We start from the raw sequence: 25,422 nt of genomic DNA on the forward strand, positions 1-25,422 counted from the left end.
GGACTGAATATTCAGTTCAACAATTTTAGATCTTGAACTCTCTCCTCCATCCCCACCCCCTTCCCGTTTCTTCCCCCTCCTTTTTGTTTTTTCCAATAATTTATATAGATTTTTCTTTTCCCACCTATTTCCATTATTTTTAAATGTATTTCCATCCATTGTTTATTTCTACCTTTTAGTATTGCCCCACCCCCACTAGAGCTCTCTGTACCTTATCTGCCCTGTCTTCTACTCTTAATTAGCACATTACTTTAGATAATATCACCACCTTCAACACCTCTTTGTTCTTTTGTCTGTGACAGCTTTTGGTTATCTCCACCTATCACTGCTGCTTGTCCCAACAAACCCCCTCCCCCTTAAGCCAGTTTATATTTCACCCCTTTCCTATTTTTACTTAGTTCTGTTGAAGGGTCATGAGGACTCAAAATGTCAACTGTGCTCTCCTCCGCCGATGCTGCCAGACCTGCTGAGTTTTTCCAGGTATTTCTGTTTCTGTTTTTGTTTTGGATTTCCAGCATCCGCAGTTTTTTGTTTTTATCTCTATATTTTCTGATGTTCCACACACATCAGTGACCACAATGTGCATAACAGGAGGACAGAACTTGCATTCATGTAGCAAATTTCATGACCTCAGGACATCCCAAAGTGCTTCACGGTCAATAAAGTACTTCAGAATTATAGTCATTGTTGTAATGTAGAAAAAACAGCAGCGAAATCGTACACTGCAATCTCCCACAAACAGTGGACCTTCCAAAAATCACAATCAGAAAGTAGTCCCATAAAATTTAAGCTGCACTTTAATTACAAAAGAGTAAAATCCTGCGCTTAATAAAAATCTAATTTCATCAGTTGCAGATTCCAATTCCTTTTGACAGTTCAGTGTGAACTGATTTTAATACACAAAATAAAACCATGTAAACTCACTGCTTTACTCAATTAGAATTGAGCACATTATGTTTACACTGACATTGGATGCTAAATACAGTGGAACTGCAGAGTCCAAGTCATTAACAAATCATTCACTTTTGTAATAAAGCTCTTGATTTTACTTATTTAGTGCTTCAAATCTGAAACCCTGCTAGCCGTTCAGCAAACTTGCATCATTACAGATTAGAGTTAATTGAAACTTCCACAGAACAAAAAACTTACCTCATTCCCACACAAGCTAATATTAAAAAAATGAAAATACTTTGTCCCTCTTGAAGTGAAGCTAGGTCCATTCATTAAGGAAGCCACACCAGCAAGACTGCTGAATTCAAATGCTAAAGTGCGATTCTCCATGAAATGTGTAAAAGAACAATCACTGAAGCAAATCGAATGATCCTGTTTTAAAAGAGGGTGAAAGCTTTAAAGTGACATTATGACACCGCACTACATACGATCACACAAATACAGTCGTATTTACTGCTGCTGCAGTAAAAGAAAGACTTGCATTTCTACAGAGCCATTCATGACCACATGACATTACCTCACTCAGAGGGTTGTGAATCTTTGGAATTCTCTACCCCAGAGGGTTGTAAATGCTCCATCATTGAATCTATTTAAGGCTGGCTTAGACAGACTTTTGGCCTCTCAGGGAATCAAGGGAGATGGGGGTTGAAAGCAGAGCTGAAGCTCAAGATCAGCCATGATCGTATTGAAAGGCAGAGCAGGCTTGACAGGCATATGGTCTACACCTGCTCCTATTGGTTCTTGTGACATCCTAAAGAACTTTCCAGCCAATGAGGTATTTCTGCAGTGTAGTCACTGGTCTATAGTAGGCAAAGTGGCAGCCATCTTGCGCACAGCAAGCTCCCACAAGCCGTGTGATAATGATGAGAGAATCTGTTTTCTGTGATGTTGGTTGAGGAATAAATATTGGCCAGGACACTACACGGACAGAATACCCCTGCTCTTCTTCCAAATAATATCATGGGATCTGTTAAGGTCCATGTGAGAGGGCAGATGGGGCCTCTGATTAAGGTTTCACCTGAAAAACGGCACTCCCTCAAGAACTGCACTGGAGCGTCAGCCTACATTTTTTGTGCTCAAGTCTCCAGAGTGGGTCTTGAACCCACAACTTTCTGACTCATCCCATTAGAGTAAACAAGGTCCCAATTTCAGTTTCAGCCAATACTTTACAATGTTAACATGCTGGGGTCCAAGTACTGTTATATTAAAAATAAAAGTATACACAGAAGCATTGAGAGGGAAATACATTTCAGATTCTGATGGGAATAGTGAATTTATGAAGGCAACATGGCTTTTATTTCGGAATAACCCGAACATTCCCGTGGCTTGTAGAATTTTCATGTTCAATGGCAACAGTTGGCAATGACCTGCAGTGTCTGGCAAAGGGTTCATATTAAATACGCAATAAGCTAGTATTGACAGGCGAGCAAAACCAGCAGCATAATAATCTTACCGCTTTGAGTGGCAGAGGATTTAAGCACCCCAGAGGTTCTCAGTAACTCTCCAATAATCCCAAATCCTGGAACCATCCAGTTTGTTAAACCGCACTTTGCATTTACATAGTCAATGTCCCATCAGATTTCAGATGTGCCCCTTGTGGGGACACTGCCTGTAAACCAGCCTGGAAACACACCTCTGGCAGAAAGCTTTTTTTAAAATATTATTTTGCAGGATGTGGGTATCACTGCCCAGGCCAGCGTTTTTACTGCCCATCCCTAATTGCCCTTAGCAGCTTGGGATTCTATAACAACAGCTTGCAATAATAGAACACCCATTTACACAAAAAATTGACAAAAAGTAGTTCCAACAGGTAAAAATAGCCAAAGTGCGCTGCAGGTAGAAGTAAGGGTAGACTTTGAGGAGACAACTGTAGGCACTGGAGAGAGGTGGCAAGGCAGAGGATTTGCGGAAGCATTCTGGAATGAGGGTGAACATGTTTCAAAGCTCCACTATCAAAGGAACTGCAAAAATCTATTCATTTGAATTTAAATTCCACCATCTGCTGTGGCAGGATTTAAACCCATTCTCCCAGAGTATTAGTCCAAGTCTCTGAATTGCTAGTCTAGTGGCAACACCATTACACCAACAAGTCCCCACAAATGTGTGAAGGACAGAACTTAGAAGGCAACAAAGTCTCACCACATAGGCTGGTGGAATTTAAAATTCAATTAATAAAAATCTGGAATTAAAAGCTAATTGATTGTCATAAAAACCCATCTGGTTCCCTAATGTCCTTTAGGGAAGGAAACCTGCCGTCCTTACCTGGTCTGGCCTACATGTGACTCCAGACCCGCAGAAATGTGGTTGATTCTTAACTGTCCTTTGCGTCGGCCTAGCAAGCCGCTCAGCCCAAGGGAAATTAGGGATGGGCAACAAATGCTGGCTTTACCAGCGACGCCCACATCCCATGAAAGAATAACAAAAAACAAAGGAAGTATTGGGTTACCAGAGTCTGAAGGCAACAAGAGGCATGAATAGAGGTTTCCTTGGGGGTGAAGTGAGTGATGTTGCAGAGGTAAAAATTGACATTGTTTGTGGGCTGAGACCAGAGTCAAACAATACACTAGAGTTACACAACCGCATGGCTCAGTGAGAGTAAACAGGCAGAGCACATGATTGAAGTGTGGAGGTTTTAGCATCAGATGATTGATATGGTATTGCCAATGTGAAGTTGAAGGAAATTGTTACTCATCCAGGGCTTAAAGGCAGCGAAACAGTCAGAGAGCCCAGTGGCTCTCAGCAGTTGAGGATGAAGGCACAGAGATAGATCCACTTGTCATCAGCATATAGTTAAAAACTAACTCCGTGAATTATGTCACTAAGGGTTAGAATGTAGATCTAAAAAAGGGAGCAGAGTTGGAGTCTTGGTCCATCATGAGGTGACTTACAGGGTCAGAAGGAAAAGCCATTGCAGGCTTCATGTAGAGTGAAACCAAGTGATGTGTAGCTATGGAGACGGACAGGTGGAGTGATCATCTATAACCAACACAGCAGAAAGATCACAAGACAGTTGCCAAAATAATATCCTAACTTCATCAATTTCAATTGCTCACTCTCGAAGATAACAATATTCCAGTTAAACACATACAGACCTTGTTACTCTTGCTGCCAGGTCCACAGGGGATACAAGCCTCCACACCATAAACCTGGTGAGCTGAGAGGTAGGTGTCAGGCGGACAGTCCTTGCACTGATTTGTGTTTTTATCAATGTAGTGCCCAGGTGGGCAAGGCACACAGGATGAACTTCTCTGGTCACTGGCCAGTGCACAAGGACGACAATGTGAAGCCACGCCATTTTCCGCATTGGTTACAGTGATGGAGTAAATCTTTACATTATCGTTCATATACTTTCTGACCTGTAATATTAGTTTGACAAATTAAAATGCGCCTTCATTTTCTCTGGCGTTCAACTTAAAATCCGTGTTATTCAGGATGAAAAGCATTGAAAAAAATCAGTATTGACTTACCTCTTGTGGAGAGCTTGATCTTTGGAAAGCCCAGGTGTAGGTAACAGCTGCATTCTTTGTTATGATGTGAGTGTAAGACTGTCGCTCTTTGATACCTTCCCAAGACTCCACAACACTAGTGGACTTTCTATTTATATCCTGAAAATTCAAAGTAGAACCTGTCTGGTTATTAGCCCACATATCCACTTTAATAATGTGACTTGTCATTACTATAACAAATTTGCCAAGATAACTAACTCCCTTTAGAATGGACACTTCTTTAAGCAATTGCAAGAAACCAACCACAATTAACTTTTTCAGTTACATACAAGTTAGTTTTTTTCCCCATAGGACCACAGGACTGCATAATAATGGGGGCGAGGGGGGGATGGGGGTTGGGGGGGGGGGGGGCGGGGAAGTGGGGGAACGGGGGGAGGTGGCGGATGGCACACCCCCTCCCCCCCCCGGAAACAACATCCGTGTGAAGCCGACATGCTCCATGTCGACCCTTCCCCCATCCTCCGTTGCCATAAAATGCTGCAGGTGGATTAATGAGGGCAGAGTGGCAGACTTCCACCCCTCGTCGGGGAAGAGGTCCTGCCCGCTGGAGATGCCGGCCAATCAGACTGGCCAGCAGCTCCGTCACTCCCAGCAGCGCCAGGGAGGTGTCAGTGGCTGATGCCAGGGCCTCTGAGGGAAAAAAAGATCAAGGCCCATGGATCCCCGAAGTCGGTAACTCTTGGATCTGGGGCCAAGAGGGTTTGGTTAGGTTAGGGAGATGGACGGTGGTGTGGGGTGGCGGGGGGGGGTGGTCAGTTTAAAGAACAATTCCCCCTCCCCGCTTCCTTCCCACCCTTTAAACATTAAGTTTAAAAAAATCAGGCTTCCTGCTCTGGCCAGGCTGCCCACGCCAAGCGTTTTACTGCTGGGGCAGCGTATTATCAGGTCAATGGATTACAAGCCTCACTGACCCTTAATTATGCATTTAAATATGGTGGGTGGGCTGCAGATTTTGGCTCTGGCCGCCCCTGTAGTAAGGGGTCGAGCCCAGGGGTGGGCAGGAAGATGGCAGGATGGGCGCCCACCCCAGTTTACGTGGCCCCAGCCCCCACGGGAAACATGCCCCCCGAAAGCGTGTAAAATTCAGCCCATACTGTTCCCTCTCGATCCCACCTGGCTGACACTGCATGTGGTTGGAACATACTTCCTCTGGCAGCCCCTCTAGCACTTCACCAACTCAACAACTCTTTACCATGGAGACATGATCTCATTTCAGATCCACTCATTTTCCCAGCTCCGGTCCCTGGATAGGGATCAGGAGTGGGGATTGTGGCTGATTCCATTCTCATGCTCTGAGAAGCCAGGGCCTATGACACCAGTACAATCCTGAGACTAACTCACAACAGCTCAGGTCAAATGCAAGTGGGCAGGTGGTGATGTAGTGGGATTGTCACTGGGCTGGTATTCCGGAGAGCCAGCGTCATGCTCTGTGGACTGATCTGGGTTTGAACACCAGCACAGCAGATGGTGGAATTTGAAGTCGATGAAATTCTGGAATGAGGAGTCTGATGGTGGTCAGAGTGGGCAAATGTTACATTTGGAATTTTGCAGTCTTTAAAAAAAAAACTCTTAGCTTGCAGCACAGAGCCCCGCTACCTTTATAATCAGATGCTGAATCAGGATAGTCGGCCATTCCACTTTAGTTACCCACAGTCCCAGGGAAAACAGAGAGCACTTAGATCTCCTGGAAGCCAAGGTTTTGTACCTAAACACAATTTTACCATATTTCAGCCCCAGAAAGCAACCACTGGGTGACAAGTAATTTTAAATATACCCTTGTAAAGTAAAAAATAATCTCCCCATATTTCATACTTACCTGCAATATCCCTTTGACCAAATCAAATCTTTAACTCATTACACTAACGGCCAAAATAATTAACTAAAGGTACAAGAGCAGTGAGCATAACACAGCTCTCCTCAAGGTATTGTTTTATTGCAGACAGTACCAGTAAGTGTGTTTTTGCACTGTCAAATTCATGAAAGCCAATTTAGATGAGACTTTAAGTTAGACTTTTAAATTGATGTCCATGATCCCACAGGGCTGCAGATACAATATAAATCCATTGATTTATGGTGTGAATGATGCTGTTGGGAAGAGTGGCACCAAAGTTGATGCTCTTGAGTCTCCACATGTGCTGGGAATGCTTCTTGTTTAACTCACATCACCTCGCAAGGTGAGTTTATCATAAAGTTGTGGTACTCCAGGAACTCAGCGAGACAGCAGTGAGTACCTGAACATCAGGAAGTGCGTTGCTCAGCACCAAGAACTCTTAAAAGGCTGCTGGTCACTATCCTGCAATCCAAGGGAAATGGGCTGGAGGTGGACAAGGGATGATGTTAGAAGAAATATGACTTGTGAAGAGGATTGTTAGGATATGGAATAACCTATCAGAAACATTGATGGAAGCAGAATTTGTGACAGCTTTTAAGAGAAGAAAAATATTTGTAAAAGAAAAAAAGGTCAAAGGATAAGGGGAAAATGGCAAAGTGGATAGCTCATCAGTGAGTCAGCCAAGTGTAACAGGCCAAAGGACCTCTCATGCAGTGGAATTTTATGACTCAATGCACTTACCACCATGAAGTATAACTCACAGCTTCCAATACACTGAGTCTCAAAAATAAAGCTGATCCTCCCTACTTCCACACCAGTGGATTGCGCTGATGAAATTGGTGGGCTAAGCATAAGAGCAGACCTCGTGTTAGAAATTTCCATTTAATTTATAGCAAGATCTTCAAACAATTTTTTTTGAATTACATCAGCAAAAGCTACATATGTCAAACCTAAAACTGGGAATGTGCAGATTTAATATGAGATAGTCATTATCGGAACCTCCAACTGCACTGTGAACATGATCGCCTGCCACTTCCCACCCTATAAAAAAGACAAAAAATGAACAATTTTATTTCTTAACAACCTAAATCTCATTCTTCACAAAACACTGGATTTTCACTTCATTTTACATTGCTTTGGCAGTCTGATAGTGCTGTCGATTAACACCTTCTCTTATACTCCTTGTACCTTGGTCAAATAACCTGTAGACTCCTGGAGAACACCTCCCTCTCTAATCAACTTAAGGGTCTTAAAAATACAAAAATTAGTCGGGAAATCTCAATCTAGTTCCCAGCAGAATAAAACCGACCTCACTCCAGCAATATTGGGCAGTTTTATTCCAGGATGATAGCTGGTGTAGATAGCAGAAAAATTCACACAGTACATGCATTCATCTTGGAATTAAAACGTGTTGATAAGGCAGAATGACTGAAGCTCCACTCTGCACGTAGCCGTGCGATAGCAGACTTGGAAGTTCTGTTGAAGAGTCATACGGACTCGAAACGTTAACTGCGCTCCTCTCCGCAGATGCTGCCAGACCTGCTGAGTTTTTCGAGGTACTTCTGTTTTTGTTTTGGATTTCCAGCATCCGCAATTTTTTGCTTTTATCTTTGGAAGTGCTTAATGCTGACTTTCGATGACAAAAGTAAAATTGATGTCTAGTTCTCAAGCACAAGCATAAACCAACGAGCAAAAATATAACTAAAAACCCTTCATGTGATAACTTTAATCACAGCAGTATCTATAGACCACAACCAATATAATCCATATTAAATGTGGACCAAATGTTATTCTTGCAGGCAGCTTCATTAATGGAGTTAGATTCATACTATCACAGCATGCAGCTAGTTTTAATTTTGTTCCTTCAACCCAAAGTGAGTTATTTCACTTGATACCATCAGCCACTTATAGACATATTCCAAACAGGAACAGTTCATGCCAAAATGAACAATGCCTTTTTAGAATTCTATCAACCCTTCAAATATTTGTCTTTGTGGCTTTCAAATGCAAAAATGTTCTTCTACAGTGTTTGTAGAAACAGTGGCATTCACCGGAATCAAACGTCCACTCTGAACATTTTCATTTCATGTGAACTTACCCCCACCTCCCCCCCACCCTCCAGCCCAACCCCCGCGAGCCTCTGAAAACACGAACTACAGAAAATACATCCCTAAAAAGCTCACCATTCATTCCGTCACACTTAGAATTTCCAACATTGAAACATGAGGTCTTCATATTAGCCGGTAAAGTGTTCCACCATTTATATTCGAAGCCCAACATAGGCTCAGTTCCAGCTGGGCACTGTTTACACACTATGTGAAAATTAAGTAAGACAAACAATGTGACATACACAAAGAAATCCAGTTTCTCACGCATGTATATATCAATATGGTCTTCCATGCTTTTCCATGTTACCCATACTGCACTTACCAATGTGCCCAGGTACATTGCTTCAAACATTACCCTCATCAACGCTACACTCTCTTCGATCTACGAAACGTTACTCCTGATATTAGAATTGTGGGTTAGGGGACTGCACAGTCATGGAGACTACGGGGATCAGGGTGGTTACAAATCGCTTTAACAGAAGGAAGAAATCACCTTTTCCTTCATGGAACAGAATGTCCTCAGAGTTTTGTTACAGAAAATCAATACTAAATGCACCCTCATCACCAGCAGAACTGCAACTGAGGGTCTTAGTTCATTGCTGACACTAAAAACAAAAGCAGTTACTGAAAGATGGGCAGCTTATTTCCTCAGTCTCCAAAACCAAATATCTCTTCACTCCTACAATGACCCTTCTTGGGGATTAGTTAGTTGACCCCCTAGCTCCTCTCCCAAATGACCATTCCCTACACACGCAACTCCAGGTTTGCAACTGAGGGTTCGTAAGCTATTGAATCACAGAGGTCGTCACAACTGAGGTTCTGTTCTGACACTATGTCCCACTTTTCAAAGTGCTAACTAAATGGCAAGTTGTAGGAATGTTAAAGTTTATAACCTCTATAACCCCAGCAGTAGCATCTCCGTATAGCGATCAGCCAATCAGCACAGGTTGGGAATGAAATATTGGATCCTTCAGTCTGAGTGGCTTAGGACTAGATCAGCTTTTGGGCCATCTTAGCTAAGCTCAGTAACTGTAACACTTATAAAACTGTTAAAAAAGTAGATAAATAAAATGTAAGATGCTTACAACTCGTTCCATCTGAATAGGTACCAGAGGGGCAGGGAGCACAGGTTGAAGTGTCATTGTTGTAGAAACCAGGGTTGCAGGGTGGACAAGGTTTCCTCTCTCCTGATGGAGGGAGTTTAATTGCATTTTTCATATCCTCCCTGCAAAGCTTTGGTGTTATCCATTTGTACATGACTTGAGTCTGAAAAACAATTATGAAATGCACTGTTTTCCTAGGTTCAAAGTATTTAATACATTATTGAAATTACATAACAATGGGGTTACATGAAGATTAACCACAAGATCTTTGTGACTGAGTTTTGTTTTATTCATTCATGGGATGTGGGCTTCGCTGGCTGGGCCAGCATTTATTGCCCATCCCTAATTGACCCTTGAGAAGGTGGTGGTGAGCTGCCTTCTTGAACCGCTGCAGTCCGTGTGGTGTAGGTAAACCCACAGTGCTGTTAGGGAGGGAGTTCCAGGATTTTGACCCAGTGTCAGTGAAGGAACGGTGATATATTTCCAAGTCAAGATGGTGAGTGGCTTGGAGGGGAACTTCCAGGTGGTGGTGTTCCCATCTATTTGCTGCCCTTGTCGTACTAGATGGTAGTGGTTGTGGGTTTGGAAGGTGCTGCCTAAGGAGCCTTGGTGAATTCCTGCAGTGCATCTTGTAGATGGTACACACTGCTGCTACTGTGCGTCATTGGGGGAGGGAGTGAATGTTTGTGGATGTGGTGCCAATCAAGCGGGCTGCTTTGTCCTGGATGGTGTCAAGCTTCTTGAGTGTTGTGGCAGCTGCACAGGTCCAGGCAAGTGGGGAGTAAAGTGTTACATGAGCCACACAATTTAAAAAAAATACAAATCACCATTTTATTTATTCATCCCTTCTAATTTTGTAAAAGGTTAATTCCTGTAATATTTTAAATTGGAATTTCTAAGTATTTTAATTGATAAAATGATGAAACCGGTGTATCAACAGATTTCTCACTGCCAGATTTTCAAACACTGTATTTATGATTCTTTATTTTAGATTCAACTTTAACCATCTTTAAAACCCTATAGACAGGGGGCAGAATTTTGCCGTCGGCGAGCAAGGAGCAGGGCCCGCTCGCCAACATGTAAAATGACGCATGATGACATTGGGCGGAACCCCCAACGTCACCGCGTCCCATTTAAATTTTCAGGAAGGCGGGGGCTCAGCAAAATCAGCTGTGAGCCCCCCGACCTGTCAATGGCCAATTGACGCCATTGACAGGGTCAATTATACAATTAAAGGACCTGCCTGTCCAACCTTAATGTTGGCAGGTCGGCCAGGAGCCCCGGCGGCAAATAGAGAAAACATGAAACCTCATCCAGCGGCGGGAAGAGGTTTCATGTAGGGTTTTAAAAAATGTAATAAATTTGTTATGTAAATTATGAACATGTCCCAACTCATGTGACATTGTCACATGAGGGGGACATGTAAGGGAATTTTTTTTTTCTATTTTTAATATTCTTCAAAGTCCAGGCGACTTCCCTGAGACTGCAATCAGCCTCAGGGAGTTGTGCGCTCTTCCGTAAAAGAGCACACGCTCGCTTTTAGGGAATCCTCCCCCCGCCCGCACAGGGAGCGCATAGCACTTCCCACCGGATGTCATGTTGGGCAGGCCTTAATTGGCCCACCCACGTAAAATGGCAGCGGGGCCCACTTCGCTGGCGGGGATTGGCTCCCCGCCCGCCGGAGATTGGGTCGGGCCCGCCCACCTGACAGGCAGAAAATTCTGCCCATAGAATCAAAACATACAGGAGTCAATTTTAACTCCCTCCACTTGACAGGAATGGGACACTAGTGCCCAGGAAATCACAGTGATATATACCATCCCCTCTCCTCCCATTCACATGGAAGATCCAGGGAACCCACCTATTTACAGGTGAAAACCCAACTGTAATAAGCTAATTGGGAAAAAGACAGGAACCTAATGCAATTCTGAGGCACCCATTGGGCAGAGTCTGCATCACACACACACACACTCCACCCATTGGCATCAGACATTAAAGGGACTAGGCCACTTCAGAGCCAGATAAGTTTCTGTTTTTTTTAAATACATAAAGGATGTTTGTGCAGGACGGGTGGTGCATCAATGTTAATACTCACATCATAACAAATGTGAACACTCTCAGACAAATCATGGCAAAATCACAAGATCATCAGCAACAAATATAACACAGTTTCCTGAAGAAACACTGTATTAGCTTAGTATTTAAAAGAAAAAGACACTCAATATTTGTGTCTGGGAGGTTGCATTGGCAACCTAGTAGCCTCGCAGGAATGAGTGACTTCTCAATGAGACCTGAAGGTAATATTCCCTGGAATCTTTCACTGTAATCAAGGCTAGTGATTAATTTTATGTTGACATCAAAACAGCCACTCAAACCCTGAGCCATGAAATTGACAGATTCACACAATGACTATGAGATCTGTCCTTTTGTTATAGTCTACCCACATTTCATTAAATGCTGGCTGATCAGGTGACTTTCAGCTAAACGTTTATTGTTCAGTTAGTACCCATTTTACCAACACACTTCATTTACTTTTGCACCCAGTGTACTGTAGTCACCTAATTACCCCAAACAGGCAGCAGAGGCGGAGAAAATATGGCATGGCTTCTCAAGGACCGAGTAATATCCTTACAGAAACTGAATTCACATCAGAAAAGTGACAATGGGATCTTCGCACCTGCCCTTCCTTAAATAATCAAAAAACTCTATGTGCATCAGTCAAGTGAAGTTCAAGGTCTACATTTAAAATCAATTGTTAAACTTTTAACGTGGGTGCCTTGCTTGCTGTAAAGGTATGCTTGGTGATAAATTTCAACTAGGTAGAAAAAACTGAGTTTATATTTATAAATGTTACTGTTAAAAAGTACAAAACATAGCTACCTTTCTCTCCTTGTCACACTGTGTATGTATTTGAAAATAGTCCTTCTCTGTACATGGTGGCCGATTTTTACATTCACTGGATCCTTCATCTATAGAGACAACAATGAGGTAAAAAATATAATTTGGCATTAGATCTTTTAATTATTTCAGAAGTAATCATAACAGAAATTAACTGCTAAAGTATCAGTTTTGAAAATGCACAAGTCTAGTAATCTATGTTTCTACTCATCAATTCTTAAACTTTCCAGCAACGATAATTAGAAATAAGGTCAAATTGTGCCATGCTCAGTTATCTGGCATATCAGCTAATACTGTGTTATGTACAAATCCCCCATCCCCACCCCCACCCCCACCCCCAAACCCACAGCACTTCCACTCTTTAACTAAGAGTGACCAGATGTCACCTCCATGTATTCCCAAAGCAAAGCAATTAACTGCATCAGCCCAGTAAGAGTTGGGAAGGAATTCAAACCCACATCCCAGAATTTTGTGGTGCCAAGCAACCATGCTTCAATATGCAGTATCACTTCATTATCCCACTAGTTCCTACTTTAATCTAAACTAAAATGTCGCAGAGATTTATTATGGTTTACCTTGTATGATTTATACTTGTTGTGCTGCAACCAATCCACTTCAGTTTGAACAGGAGTTTGATAATGAAGCAAAATTTAGATTTTAGTCTGCAGAAAATATCTGTCAAAAGCAGTAAGTGGATCACCAGATTCCATCTCAAATTGGATTGAAAACTCCTGGGTCAACCTCTTTGATCAAAAATCTTGCCCACTGCCCTGCCTTATGTGGCACTGTGTCAAATTCTGCTTGATAACACTCCTGGGAAGCATCTTGGAGCATTTTTACTACATTAAGGTGCTATATCAATGCAAGCTGTTGTTGCGTCCTTGGCCAGGATTTCGCAATCAGTGCTGAAGCAATGACACTCGCCACTGACCTTGAAGAAAGCTGCCCACAAACATCTAGTCACTTCTTTCCTGACAGCAGTTTAAACCTGGCGCTGACTCAAGGGGCATCACTGAGTGTCTAGCAGCAGTGACGTCAGCAAGCAAGGGTCAGCAGCCAATCGTACTGAAGCACTCTCACAGCAAGTCAGGAAGCGAGAAGCACCGGACCCTTCACTGTTAAACTTATGTCGCTATCTGAAATTTTAAATGTGATCGGATTCAAGGTGGAAGCTAAAATATCACGATAACAAACTAAAAGAAAAAAGTTCTCTTAAAAATGCAGAATTTTTAATCATAATATAGAGAAATATAGAATTAGCTTTTTGGAGGTGTGAGGGTGTATAATAGTAATTGTGAAGTTAATACACTGTTAAAAATCCCGTTATACGTCACCAACAGCATAACAGTGGCAATTTAGGCCAAAATGTTTTTTCCCCCAAATATCCACATCTATTTGCATTACTGGTTATGGCAGTAGCTTGGGTGATGAGATAGAATTTTTCAATGTTAAAATATCATAACCAGCAACTCGGTGTTATTTTGAGCCTGTTGTGGAAAATTTAAAAATTTGGCTGCAGTGGCAGGTTATGGCCACTGGGTGACAGCAGTGGCAACCAGGAGAGAATGGGGGGTTTACTTTTTACAAATCGATCCACCAACTCACTAAAAATCCCAGGAATTCAGGGTCGGGGAATTGATAAAAAGTAATTTTAATTAATACCCATTGAAACAAATGAAGCATGAAGCAACTGTACCTGAAAACTGCTTTACTTCATCACATTTCTGACAGGAACTAGCTCCTCTTCCAGAGAACGTGTTTCTTGGGCAAGATTTGCAGAGCGATGACCCAGCCACATCACTAAACGTGCCAGGTTTACACGGGAAACATTCTGATGTATAAGCTACGCCTGTTTCAAAATAACAGGAGACATTCATCACATGCAACTTAACTTAACACGTCCCGGTTAGTCCTGAAGTAAGTTAGGTTTCTACCAAGTAAAAGTTAGGAGAAAGTTTGGGCTATTTTTGTTTGTCATGTCATGGATTCTTGAGTTTCTAATGCGAGTGCTGCCCTGAACAGGAGGCATGGACTAGTATTCCAGAGACCCAGCTTAATGCTCTGGGGACCGGGGTTCAAATCCCACCCTGGCAGATGGTGCAATCTGAATTCAATAAAAACATCTAAAATTAGAATTCTGGTGGTGACCATGTAAACCATTGACTTAAAAACCCATCTGGCTCACTTCCTGCCCTTTGGGGAAGGAAATCTGCTGTCCTTATCTGGTCTGGCTGACATGTGACTCCTGACTCTCCTCCCCCTGCCATTTCCCCTCTCTCCAAAACCATCTGAAAATTCCAGACAAAGGTTTTGGGTCATCAGAAAGGAAGAATCATCAATGAAAAACCCAATGTCAGGAAGATATAATAATTCTCATAATGTTATTGGAAGTTATTGTAAAATAGGAGTAATGGTGGGATGTGTCTATATGGGCAGGATTTTGCCCTTGGCAGGTGGGCTCAGCAGGGGGTAGATGGCCCCCTGATCGGCACGGCACCGCGGTTTCACACTGGACGGCCAATTAAGGCCCGCCCAGCGTGAAAGGCGGCTGAGGAATCTCCGAGAAGGGGTGGGGGCGGGGATATGATGTCCGCCGGGTCCAATGGCCACCCAGCGGCCAATTCGAAAGCAGCCCAGGCAGCCTCAGGAAGGCTGCTACAGAAGGACGCTGACGTCTTGATGGATTCCAGTCCGGTTGGGACACGGCAGGCGGGAGGGCAGGTCAGCGGGGCAATCGACTCCGCGTTTCTCCGATGAGAGCCTCGCAGAGCTCCTGGAGGAGGTGGCAGCCAGGAGGGAAACCCTCGTCCCCAGAGATGGGAGGATGCGGCCTCCCGGCCTCACCAAAAAGGCCTGGGAGGAGGTGTTATCCAGGGTCAGCAGCCATGATGTGGTGAGGCACACACGGGTGCAGTGCCGGAAGTGCTTCAATGATCTGCTGCGATGGGGAAGGGCGAGTACCGTGTTGACATGGGTCACTTTGCAGAACAGGCAAGGGCTGCCCATCCTCCCCGTGGACCTCAGAGGTGTTAGAGTGTGAGTGGCAAATGTCAATGTGGCAAGAGCTGGCCAAGGGGGTGAGCCCTGGCTGCTTGGACTGAGTGCCTGGCAGCTCAAGGGCCACAACTCGGATGTGCCCTGTGACGTGTTCCTCAGGTGGGGTTGGCCAGGCTGCAATGGCGCTGCAGGTAGAGGGTGGATTAATTAATGCTCCTCTGTCCTTTCAGGAGAAAACATCCCATAACAATGCTGAGGGGTCGTGGACTGGCAGGGGACCCCCCTCACCTGCTCATCCTCACACGATACGAGCAGGAGGCCCTGGAGCTGGAGAGGCACCATGCAGCTCGGTAAAGCAGCCACGGTGAGGTGGGGGTGCCAGAGGAAGGTGAGAGTGCAGTGCACTGAGGTAAGAATGTCGGTTATTGCAACCATTCCAGTGTAGTCTCTATATTGATGTGAGCCTCGAAACTGGAGTCCCCACGGATGATGGAAAGACAAGGGATAATGATGCATATCTCCATCTCACCAGGGTGCCAGGCAGGCACAGTGACAGTGCCATGACTTAAACTAATGACATGTCCTTCTTCTCCCTTTTAGGCTCACCAGCAGTTTGTTATGAGGAGCCTGAAGGCCCAACCCTGGCCCTGGAGGACCACCAGGCTCACCATGCATCTGTGTCACACCCTCTCTCTCAAGCAGGCACCAGAGCAGATACCAGCACCTTGGTGGGCATAAGATCGCTGTGTAGTCGATCGGTGCACTTTGGTGAGGGTATTTCACACTTGCTTGAGGTGCAGGTGGAGACAGAGAGTGCCCAGGGCGCCGGCAGTCGGAGGAACGCTGGGGACCAGGAACATGCTCAGTCGGTGGCTGATGATGAGCCTCTGGAGCCGTCCCTGAGGCAGCAGATGCTGGAAGTCCAGCCGGGTGTGCGGGAGGATCTGGCGGAGATACATGAGGGAATCTGTGCCATGGTGTCCATTGTGGAGGAGTCCATGCGGAGGATAAGCGCTGTGCTGACCCTCATGGCCGAGCGCACTGCCTCCACCATGGAGAGAGTGGCGACTCTCATGGAGAGGCTTCCCCAGGGACAGAATCAGGGCCTCCTGGGGATGCGCTCGGACTTGCAGCCCTCACACCGGCAATGACCTCATCTGGTCAGTGTCAGTGTGGGAGATGAATTGGGCACCCAGTATCCCAGCTAGGTGCTCAGCCAACAATGGTGAGCAGGGAGGTCCAGAGTGACTTCACATTGGCGCATGAGCTGTCTGTCATCTCTGCGGGCACCTCTCAGGGCGCTCCGGGTGATGGCAGCAGCTCCTCCGCCCCTCTGCCAGTGACCGTGGCATCTGATGAGGCTGCGGTGACTGGGGAGATGCCAGCCGTGGCACTGGCCGTTTCCCCCCAGGCGGGGCCAGCACAGGCTCCACAGGCCAGAGGGTGCACGCCAAGGTCATCAAGACCAACAGGACAGCAGAGTGAGCCGGCTGTCTCCAATACTGGTGCCAGCGAGGGGGGGTGGCAAGACGTAGCAGCCACAAACGTGGTCCTCATGTCCCCTCAGCGTTCTCCTCACCATGCTCATCCTCGAACTCACCACTGGACTCATCATCTGTTGTCTGAGCAGCTGCATCAAGATCTTCTTCCTCCACTGGGTCCCCCCCTTTCCAGTTCCAGATTGTGGAGAGCGCAGCATTCAACCACTATCAGTGACACACGCTCTGGGGGGTACTGGAGTGCACCCCCTGAACGGTCCAGGCATTGGAAGAGCATCTTGAGAAGACCGATGGTTCTCTCCACCACAGCCCTTGTGGTGCCCTGGCTCCTATTGTAACGCTGCTCAGCTTCTGTTCTTGGATGGTGGAGAGGTGTCATGAGCCACCTTCTGAGGGGATAGCCCTTGTCATCCAGCAGCCATCCATCCAGCCGGGCTGGAGCACTGAAGAGCCCCGGCACCTGGGAGTGTCTGAGGATGTGGGCATCGTGGAAGCTGCCTGGGTACCTTGCACAGACTTGTAGAATCAGCATCCTGTGATCACACACTATCTGCACGTTCATGAAGTGGAAGCCCTTCCTGTTGACGAGGGCACCAGGCTCACCCACTGGCGCCTTGATGGCCACATGTGTACAGCCTATAGCACCCTGGACACGGGGGAACCCAGCAATGGCCGCGAAGCCTCTGGCTCGCTGTGTCTGTCTGGCCTCGTCCGTACGGTAGTGAATGAAAGTCAATGCACGCCTGGACAGAGCATCTGTCACCAGCTTTACACAACTATGTAACTGGGAGTCAGATTGATTAGGGGATTTAGAAGTTATCATTATGGTAATATGTAGATCTATGTATATCATTTCTCTTATTAATAAATGTTTAATTTAGATTTATCAAAACCTGTAAGATTTGATGGTATTATTACTGAATTCAAGGCATGCATCTTGAAATTTATACAAATTGCAAAACAAGTTGTGACAGCTGTTTCAAGTTTCCCTTTGGGATTTGGGCAGCTCAGCGTTTACCATCAGCTGTGTCATAACACCCAAACATAGTTAAAATCAGGAAAACTAGTGGAACAACCTGATCTCCGAGGTTCAATGATCCTGACCAGGCTGTCATCATCCTGAGGAAAGTGCCAGAATAACCCAGATGTCTGCATCCACTGGAAATGTAGAGCAGCACTAAGCGTTACTCAAACCTCCTTAAATAACCATCTCTATCTGGGGTCTGAGCTGGAGAAACAGCTACAAGCTTCTTTCCTAGACATGGGCAGCAACATAGGATGTGAGAGAAGCTGGAAGTAGAAAAGGCTCATTCTGAGTTGTGTTTTTGAATAGGACGAGTTGCCTGATGGGTATAAGACTGTCTTGTTCTGTGCTAGATGAATCCCTGGCTCAGATTGCATGTGCTTCCTTTCAGGTTAGAGCTTAAGAGCCAAATCAAAAGACAGAGGGCAGAATCGTCCCAGATGTGCACAAAGTTTTTTTTATTCAATTATGCGACGTAGGCCAGCATTTATTGCCCGTCCCTAGTTGCCCATGAGAAGGTGGTGGTGAGCTGCCTCCTTGAACCGCTGCAGTCCATGTGGTGTAGGTACACCCACAGTGCTGTTAGGGAGGGAGTTCCAGGATTTTGACCCAGCGACAGTGAAGGAACGGCCGATATGTTTCCAAGTCAGGATGGTGAGTGATTTGGAGGGAACTTCCAGCTGGTGGTGTTCCCATGTGTCTGCTGCCCTTAGATGGTAATGGTCGTGGGTTTGGAAGGTGCTGTCTATGGAGCCTTGTTGAGTTGATGCAGTGCATCTTGTAGATGGTCCACACACTGCTGCTACTGTGCATCAGTGGTGGAGGGAGTGAATGTTTGTGGATGTGGTGCCAATCAAGCGGGTTACTTTGTCCTGGACGGTGTCAAGCTTTTTGAGTGTTGTGGGAGCTGCACTCATCCAGGCAAGTGAGGAGTATTCCATCACACTCCTGTCTTGTGCCTTGTAGATGGTGGACAGGCTTTGGGAAGTCAGGAGGTGAGTTACTCATCGCACGATTCCTAGCCTCTGACTGTCCTTTCCCTTTCATTTCCCCTCCACCACTCACCCATGTCCTTTCCCCCATCACTGTTGACCCCACTGGCATCACCTTTGACCTCCTCACCATCACCTACCAATCTGAGCCTTTGTCTTTCCAGGATGTCCAGGTAAAGTGCACGTTCCCTACCTTCCTGAGAATCCCACCCCCATCCACATTGACCTCCCCGACCCCCTCCTTCCCACCCCCAGGGTCCGTGTCTATCTCCAAATCCCCACCAACCACCCTCGCCGTCCCTTCTACCACTACTGTTGCACCCTCACCCTCCCACCCTACCAGCTCCCTCTGCCCCCTCTCATACTCACTATCCCCTCCTACCACGCCCACCCTCAGTTCCCTCCCCAGGAGGCAGTTACTGACTCCACAGACTCCTCCCTTGCAGATTCACCTGGACATTCCCCACCCCTTACCCCCTCCTCCCTCCTCCGCCCTTACTCCCTCCTCCCACCAGACACCTTCCCCCCTCCAGACTCCCTCACCCCTTCGCAGCGGAGCCGTGTCCATGAGGATCCACCCAGTATGTGATGCCTGTGTTCCTCCCAGGTCCGGTAGCTGTAGGGCTCTAGCATCTTCTGCTCCTCGGATGTCCGCGATCTGAGCGAGGCCCTGATGAAACGTCCTGACTTCTGCACGTCACAGTTCTCCAGTCATGTTCTGTGCCGGCGTGTTTTACCGCCGGCTTAACGGTAAAGCTGGCGTCGGTGGGACGTTTCAAGTCAGGCCTTACTTTGCATCCCAATAGCGGGAAGCAAAGCAGGTTCACATCGGCCTCCAGCGGGATTGGCGTTCCGCTATGGCGGGCACCATCGGATGATCCCGCTGAGCTTTCACGCCAGCGTGAAACCGATGACGCGAAACGTATGACTCCAACCAGCAGAGTTTTCCCCCTGATTCCCATTGACTCCAGTTTTGCTAGGGCTCCTTGATGCCACACTCGGTCAAATGCTGCCTTGATGTCAAGGACAGTCACTCTCACCTCACCTCTTTTGTCCGTGTTTGAACCAAGGCTGTAATGAGGTCAGGAGCTGAGTGACCCTGGCAGAACGCAAACTGAGCGTCAGTGAGCAGGTTATTGTTACATAAGTGCCACTTGATAGCACTGTTGATGACCCCTTCCATTACATTACTGATGATCGAGAGTTGACTGATGGGCAGTAATTGGTCGGGTTGGATTTGTCCTGCATTTTGTGTACAGGACATACCTGGGCAATTTTCCACATAGCCAGGTAGATGCCAGTGTTGTAGCTGTACTGGAACAGCTTGGCTATGGATGCAGCAAGTTCTGGAGTGCAAGTCTTCAGTACTATTGCCAGAATATTGTCAGGGCCCAGAGCCTTTGCAGTGTCTTTCCTAGCTGGGGATGGTCATAAAGCAATGTTGCAGAAAGAAGTAAATTAGAGAAATGCTTAATAAATAAAAGTAAAGAGTTTACAATAGCCAAAAATGAAAGAAGCTTTGTTCTAAATTCACAGCTTTCATAAACGTTTAAATCACACGATGATTCCTAATATATGATGAGGGGGAAAATATTTTCACCCAGAGGGTGGTTGGAGTTTGGAACAAACTTCCTGAGAGGGTGGTGGAGGCAGCTTCGATCGAGGTATTCCAAAGGGAATTGGATTGCTACCTGAAAAGAGAGAATGTGGAAGGTTACAGGGATAAGGCAGGGGAGTGGGAATAGGTGGAATAGTCTTTCAGAGAGCCAGTACAGACTCGATGGGCTGAATGGCCTCCTCCTGCACTGTAAAGATTCTGTGATATGTTGATGCACAAACTACAAATGTGAACAATGCATTTTAAATAGAATAACTTGGCGTGTTATATACAACAAAACCTTTAGTCAGAAATCTCGTAGATCATACCTTCAATGTGGATGTTTTTCATGAGAACTGGTTTGGCCATTTTATCACCCAGAAGGATCCCTGTGGTTCTCCAATATAGGACATTTGTACCAGTCTTCAAATTCACCTAAGCAAACAATTATTCAAGGGATTAAAGCATTTTTTCATTATCATCGCAATTCACACGTTGTACATTCTTAAAGGTTAAGTTTGGACAACAGTAGAATGCTTGAAGCACAATTAAATGGATTTCAAACAACCAAAGTGTTTTGTATCTACTCGACAATGGAGTTATGTTTTGGCTATTGGTTAATGTCTGTACCATGAAATATCTTTTTATGTTAAACCGTGCTGCCTCAAACCGAGGTAGGCAACCTTGGTTAGTGATGGGTTTCCTGTTCCCTCTGCCATTCATCAACATTTTCCAAACTTTTGGCAACTATTCAATGAATGGCGGCCTAATCCTTTCAACATCCGTTCTTCAGAGATAAAAAATCTGATGCGTTATATACTGGCAAAGTAATTGCTGTCTCTCTGCTGTTTCTGTCCCTTTGTCAGCAGTTTACAGTAAATTATACAGGCTAACTTCCAATTCAATCGATCGTTAAAAATAGCACCATTCAGGTGGGCTCACTAACTTAATGGCTCCAGCAAAAGATTTAGTGCATCAACATTTTCAATGTTTTTAGCTCAGCACAAATGTTTATGGTCACCAAATATCCTTAATCTTAACATTTCACACGGCCGGTGGCGCTCAGTGCTACCTGTGCAGGCGGGGGGGAAGGAGGGAGAGTTGGGGCCTGCGAGCGAGAGAGCGCAGAAATCACCCTGAGGCACGGAGCTGCCTCGGGGAGAGTAAGTTGATAATAAAACTTTACAATAAGTAAAGTAAAAAATTATTTAAACATGTCCCCTCATGAGACAGTGTGACATGAACAGGGACATGTTTGTGCATTTTGCAAAGTTTATTTAATTATTTTATAAAACCTTCAGGAGGCCTCATCCCGCCCGTGGATGAGGTTTCCTGAAAAACGCGAAGGCCGCTTGGGCTCGTCGCCTGACCGACAACCTTAAGTCAGACGGGCAGCATTGTTAACAACTTTAATCACTTTTTTAATGGCCTTAATCAGCTGTTAACAGCTCAGCGCGTGTTCCAGCGCCAGCCTGCCGAACAAAATATCGAAATGACACATGATGACGTCGGGACGCACTCCTGATGTCACCGCACGTCGTTTTACACGTCGGCGTGTTGGGCCCGCCCCCTCTCGCCAGCGGCAACATTCTGCCCTTTGTATTTGTTTAGCGGTAATGTGATGGCTTTAATTTCACGCTCCCCCCGCCGGTGGGTTTTTAGGCGGGGGTGGGGAGAAACGTGAAATAGGACGAATGGGCTTCCTGCTGGGTTCCCCCCCCTTCCAAAACGCCAACCTCTCAGCGATTTTACACCAGGGCAGGCGAGTCCTCAGACAGGCCTCCCATCCTTGCCCCAATTGAAGCCCTTAAATGGCCAAGTATTGGCTACTTAAGGGCCGTTTCCCACCCAGCCTCAATTTCTAGGCTAGCGGGAGGATTTCCTGGGCATGGAGGAAAATGATCGGCTTTAGGCCTCAGGCAGGGAGGGGAAGGGGCGCCTCGATCAGAAGCCCCCTTCTAAGTTTGGGCGCCCCCCCCCCCCTCCTTAATGCCTGATGGCCGCTGGGCCTCCCTCCCCCGCCCCCCCCACCCCACCTCGGCCTCTCCCCTGACACCCCAATCCCCCACTATCCACCTCCCCAGGCCTTCCCTACCCTCCCCGTCCCAAAAACTTACCTTTCCGTCCAGTTACCGGGACTTAGGCACCAACATCTTCATGAAATTCCTCTCCTGTCCATTGCAACTTCTGTCGCTGCAGGGGCTGGAGAACTGCTGACCAATCAGATTGGCCGGCAGCTCCCTAAGGCGGGGCTCCCTCCCGAGTGAGGCCAGAAGTCCCGCCTGCAGCCAACTGACCCTCATTCGATAGTGAAGTGGCTATCCAAAATATCCCAGCCAATGTCCTACTCTCCACAACTGCTTTTACACTCACCAAAATACTGTCATTTACACGGTTCTAAATTATCCACTTTCACTTTCAAGCCCAGAAAAGGATCATTTTATCTTCCATTGAAAGCAGGACAGTATTATTGTTATGTAATGTGTTACGTAAAATTGTGTTACATTTTAGGGCTGTAGTTCCAAGGTGTTCTATCTGGGGGGTTACCCCAAAGATGCACTGGGGAACCTGTCCCCCCTCCCCCAACCCCCGGAAGTTCCCAGGTAAGGGGTAAGGTTTGCACGGCAATTGCCCGGGAAGTGCAAACATCCCTGGGCAATTGCCCTCCACTGAACCATCTTAAAACTGTGATTTAAATCTAAACCTCAGATGATTCTGATTGGGTTACGTTAACAGATACCCAGAAAAAGTTAGAAGAATTAAAGCCTCTTCTAGCTTCTGGGTAACTATTGCACACACCCCCCCACACCCCACCCCAACCTCCCACACCCCCCCTCCACCCACCCCCACACTCCCCCCCCCCCCCCCCCCCAAAAACAGGTCTCCTCTCACAACCCCGAACTTCCAGGGGTCTGTCCACATACCCCGCCCCCCCCGACTATTCCCCTGCCATGGGACTCCTCCAGGCCCACACCAACCCTATACCCCCCCAAACAAGTCTCCTCTCACACCCCCGACTGCCCCTTCCTTCCAAGGGTCTCCCCAACACCCACCCCCTACTAAAGGACTTCACCCAACCCCCAACTCCCCCCCACCTCTCCACCAGGCCCAACCCAACCCATGCACTCCCCCCTCACTTACCAACAGGCCCTACCTGACCCACGCCATCCCCCCAACCAGGCCCAACCCAGCCCTCCCCCACTTCCGTCAAGGCCCAGCCCAACCTGGCCCATCACCCGCAGGGCCCAACAAGACCCCGCTCCCTCCCCAAGGACCAACACAACGCAACCACCCCTCCCCCACCCAAGGCTCAGCCTGACACCCCTCCACACCCGCACCAAATCCTACCCACTTACCTTTTCAAAGACCTTTAAACTTGCCTGGTTTATGGCAGCTAGTGCCGTATAAAAGGGCGAGTGGCTTACTTACCTGCTACTCTACAGCCCTTGACGCTAGGCCCCGGGGATGCGCGGCACTGCCCAGACCTCACCCATCAGGAGTCGTGAAGTCGGTGGAGATAGGATCAGCTTGATTTTCAGGCAAGAACTTTCGAGCGGAGTGACAATCCAACCCAATTACCTCTCAATCAGGAGTTACGGCCCAATGTCATCGAGGAGGACACATGTAACTTTGTAATGGCATCGACTGGACATACATATGTATTTAACTTTTTTGAAATGGACAATGGCAACAGCAGTTACGATGTTGAGTTGAGAAGGACACATGCTTTTTGGTGGTACAGGGTCTGTGGAGCTCGTAGGAAGAGGTCACGTGATCCAGCGCTTGGGTGAAAAGATATTGGATTTTGAATAGTCAGAGCGAGACTGCCGCAGAGACAGCAGCCTTTCCGCATCTCTTTCTTCTGAAACCTCTCTCATCAAAGCTGAGCTGTTGGTAATTTGAAAAACCCACCAGAAGACCTCATTGCTGCAAACCAATTCTGAATTTACATGACTACAGACCAAGTGCCTCACTTCAGCGACAAGCCTAGACAATCCTTGATTTTTTTTTCTGACTGTACTTGAAACCTGACCAAGTTTTTAACATCTAATACTCTGCAGAGTTTTATTTCTTTTTTGCATGCTTAGGGCCGGGGGCGGGGTGGGTGGTGGCTAGGATGGGTGCATTCTGTATATGTTGTCTTTGCATTTGTGGGTAGTTGAAAATATTTGCACATTTTAAACCTTCTGTTAATAATTTCTGCATCTTTACCTGAGTGGGTTTTGCAATAACACTAACACTTTACTTTCTAACTTAAGGAACTTGGCTAGCTTATTACTTGCACCAAGTTATGAAAAGTTAAATACATATTAAATTAGCAATATCACCTCCCTTTTAGATCCAGAGTCTGTTATAACCAACTCAGAGAGAAGTCAGTTCACCCACTGTGGACCTGGTCCTATAAACTTTCTTTCATCATATCATTCTGGAGCATTCTTTTTTTATTCATTCACGGGATGTGGGCTTCGCTGGCTGGGCCAGCATTTGTTGCCCATCCCTAGTTGCCTTTGAGAAGGTTTTTTAAATGAATACCGTTTTGCAATAATGTATTTAAAATAATCAGGTGCTATGTACCACTTACTGAGTGACTCTTCCATTCATCACTTTCGGTTAAACGCATCCATTTTTGATCTGTTGCTTCTGTGTCTTGACACTGATCATTTTGCACCTGGGGAAAGAGGAATTGGAATAATGAACTGTGGAAAATAACAATTACACACCTCCTTTCATCAATTCAAACAAAAATATTTTTCAGACATGGTGTTAACATGTGCACCTAATTTCATTGACTTACGGGGGAGAATTTTCTCCCCGTTAGGGAGGCTGAGTGGGAGTGGGCCGCCCGCGATCAGCTGCGCGCCGCCATTTTACGTGGGCGGGCCAGTTAAGGCCGGCCCAGTGTGACGCGCGCCCAG

The 25,422-nt window shown here is 46.2% G+C and overlaps 1 protein-coding gene across 1 annotated transcript in view; it reads right to left on the reverse strand.

Moving 5' to 3' along the window:
• Positions 1-25,422, reverse strand: part of elapor2b (endosome-lysosome associated apoptosis and autophagy regulator family member 2b) — a 120,860-nt gene that overhangs the window by 25,960 nt on the left and 69,478 nt on the right. The window contains exons 5-15 of the mRNA XM_078552903.1: positions 25,089-25,175; positions 20,836-20,941; positions 14,094-14,246; positions 12,380-12,468; positions 9,482-9,662; positions 8,472-8,600; positions 7,239-7,329; positions 7,030-7,132; positions 4,419-4,556; positions 4,044-4,307; positions 1,150-1,323 (exon numbers count right to left, since the gene is read on the reverse strand). Of these exons, the coding sequence (XP_078409029.1) occupies positions 1,150-1,323; positions 4,044-4,307; positions 4,419-4,556; positions 7,030-7,132; positions 7,239-7,329; positions 8,472-8,600; positions 9,482-9,662; positions 12,380-12,468; positions 14,094-14,246; positions 20,836-20,941; positions 25,089-25,175 (1,515 nt within the window). The remainder of the gene's footprint in view (positions 1-1,149; positions 1,324-4,043; positions 4,308-4,418; positions 4,557-7,029; positions 7,133-7,238; positions 7,330-8,471; positions 8,601-9,481; positions 9,663-12,379; positions 12,469-14,093; positions 14,247-20,835; positions 20,942-25,088; positions 25,176-25,422) is intronic.

Source organism: Cetorhinus maximus, chromosome 12, assembly GCF_964194155.1.
Source record: "Cetorhinus maximus chromosome 12, sCetMax3.hap1.1, whole genome shotgun sequence".
Classification (NCBI taxonomy): Eukaryota; Metazoa; Chordata; class Chondrichthyes; order Lamniformes; family Cetorhinidae; genus Cetorhinus; species Cetorhinus maximus.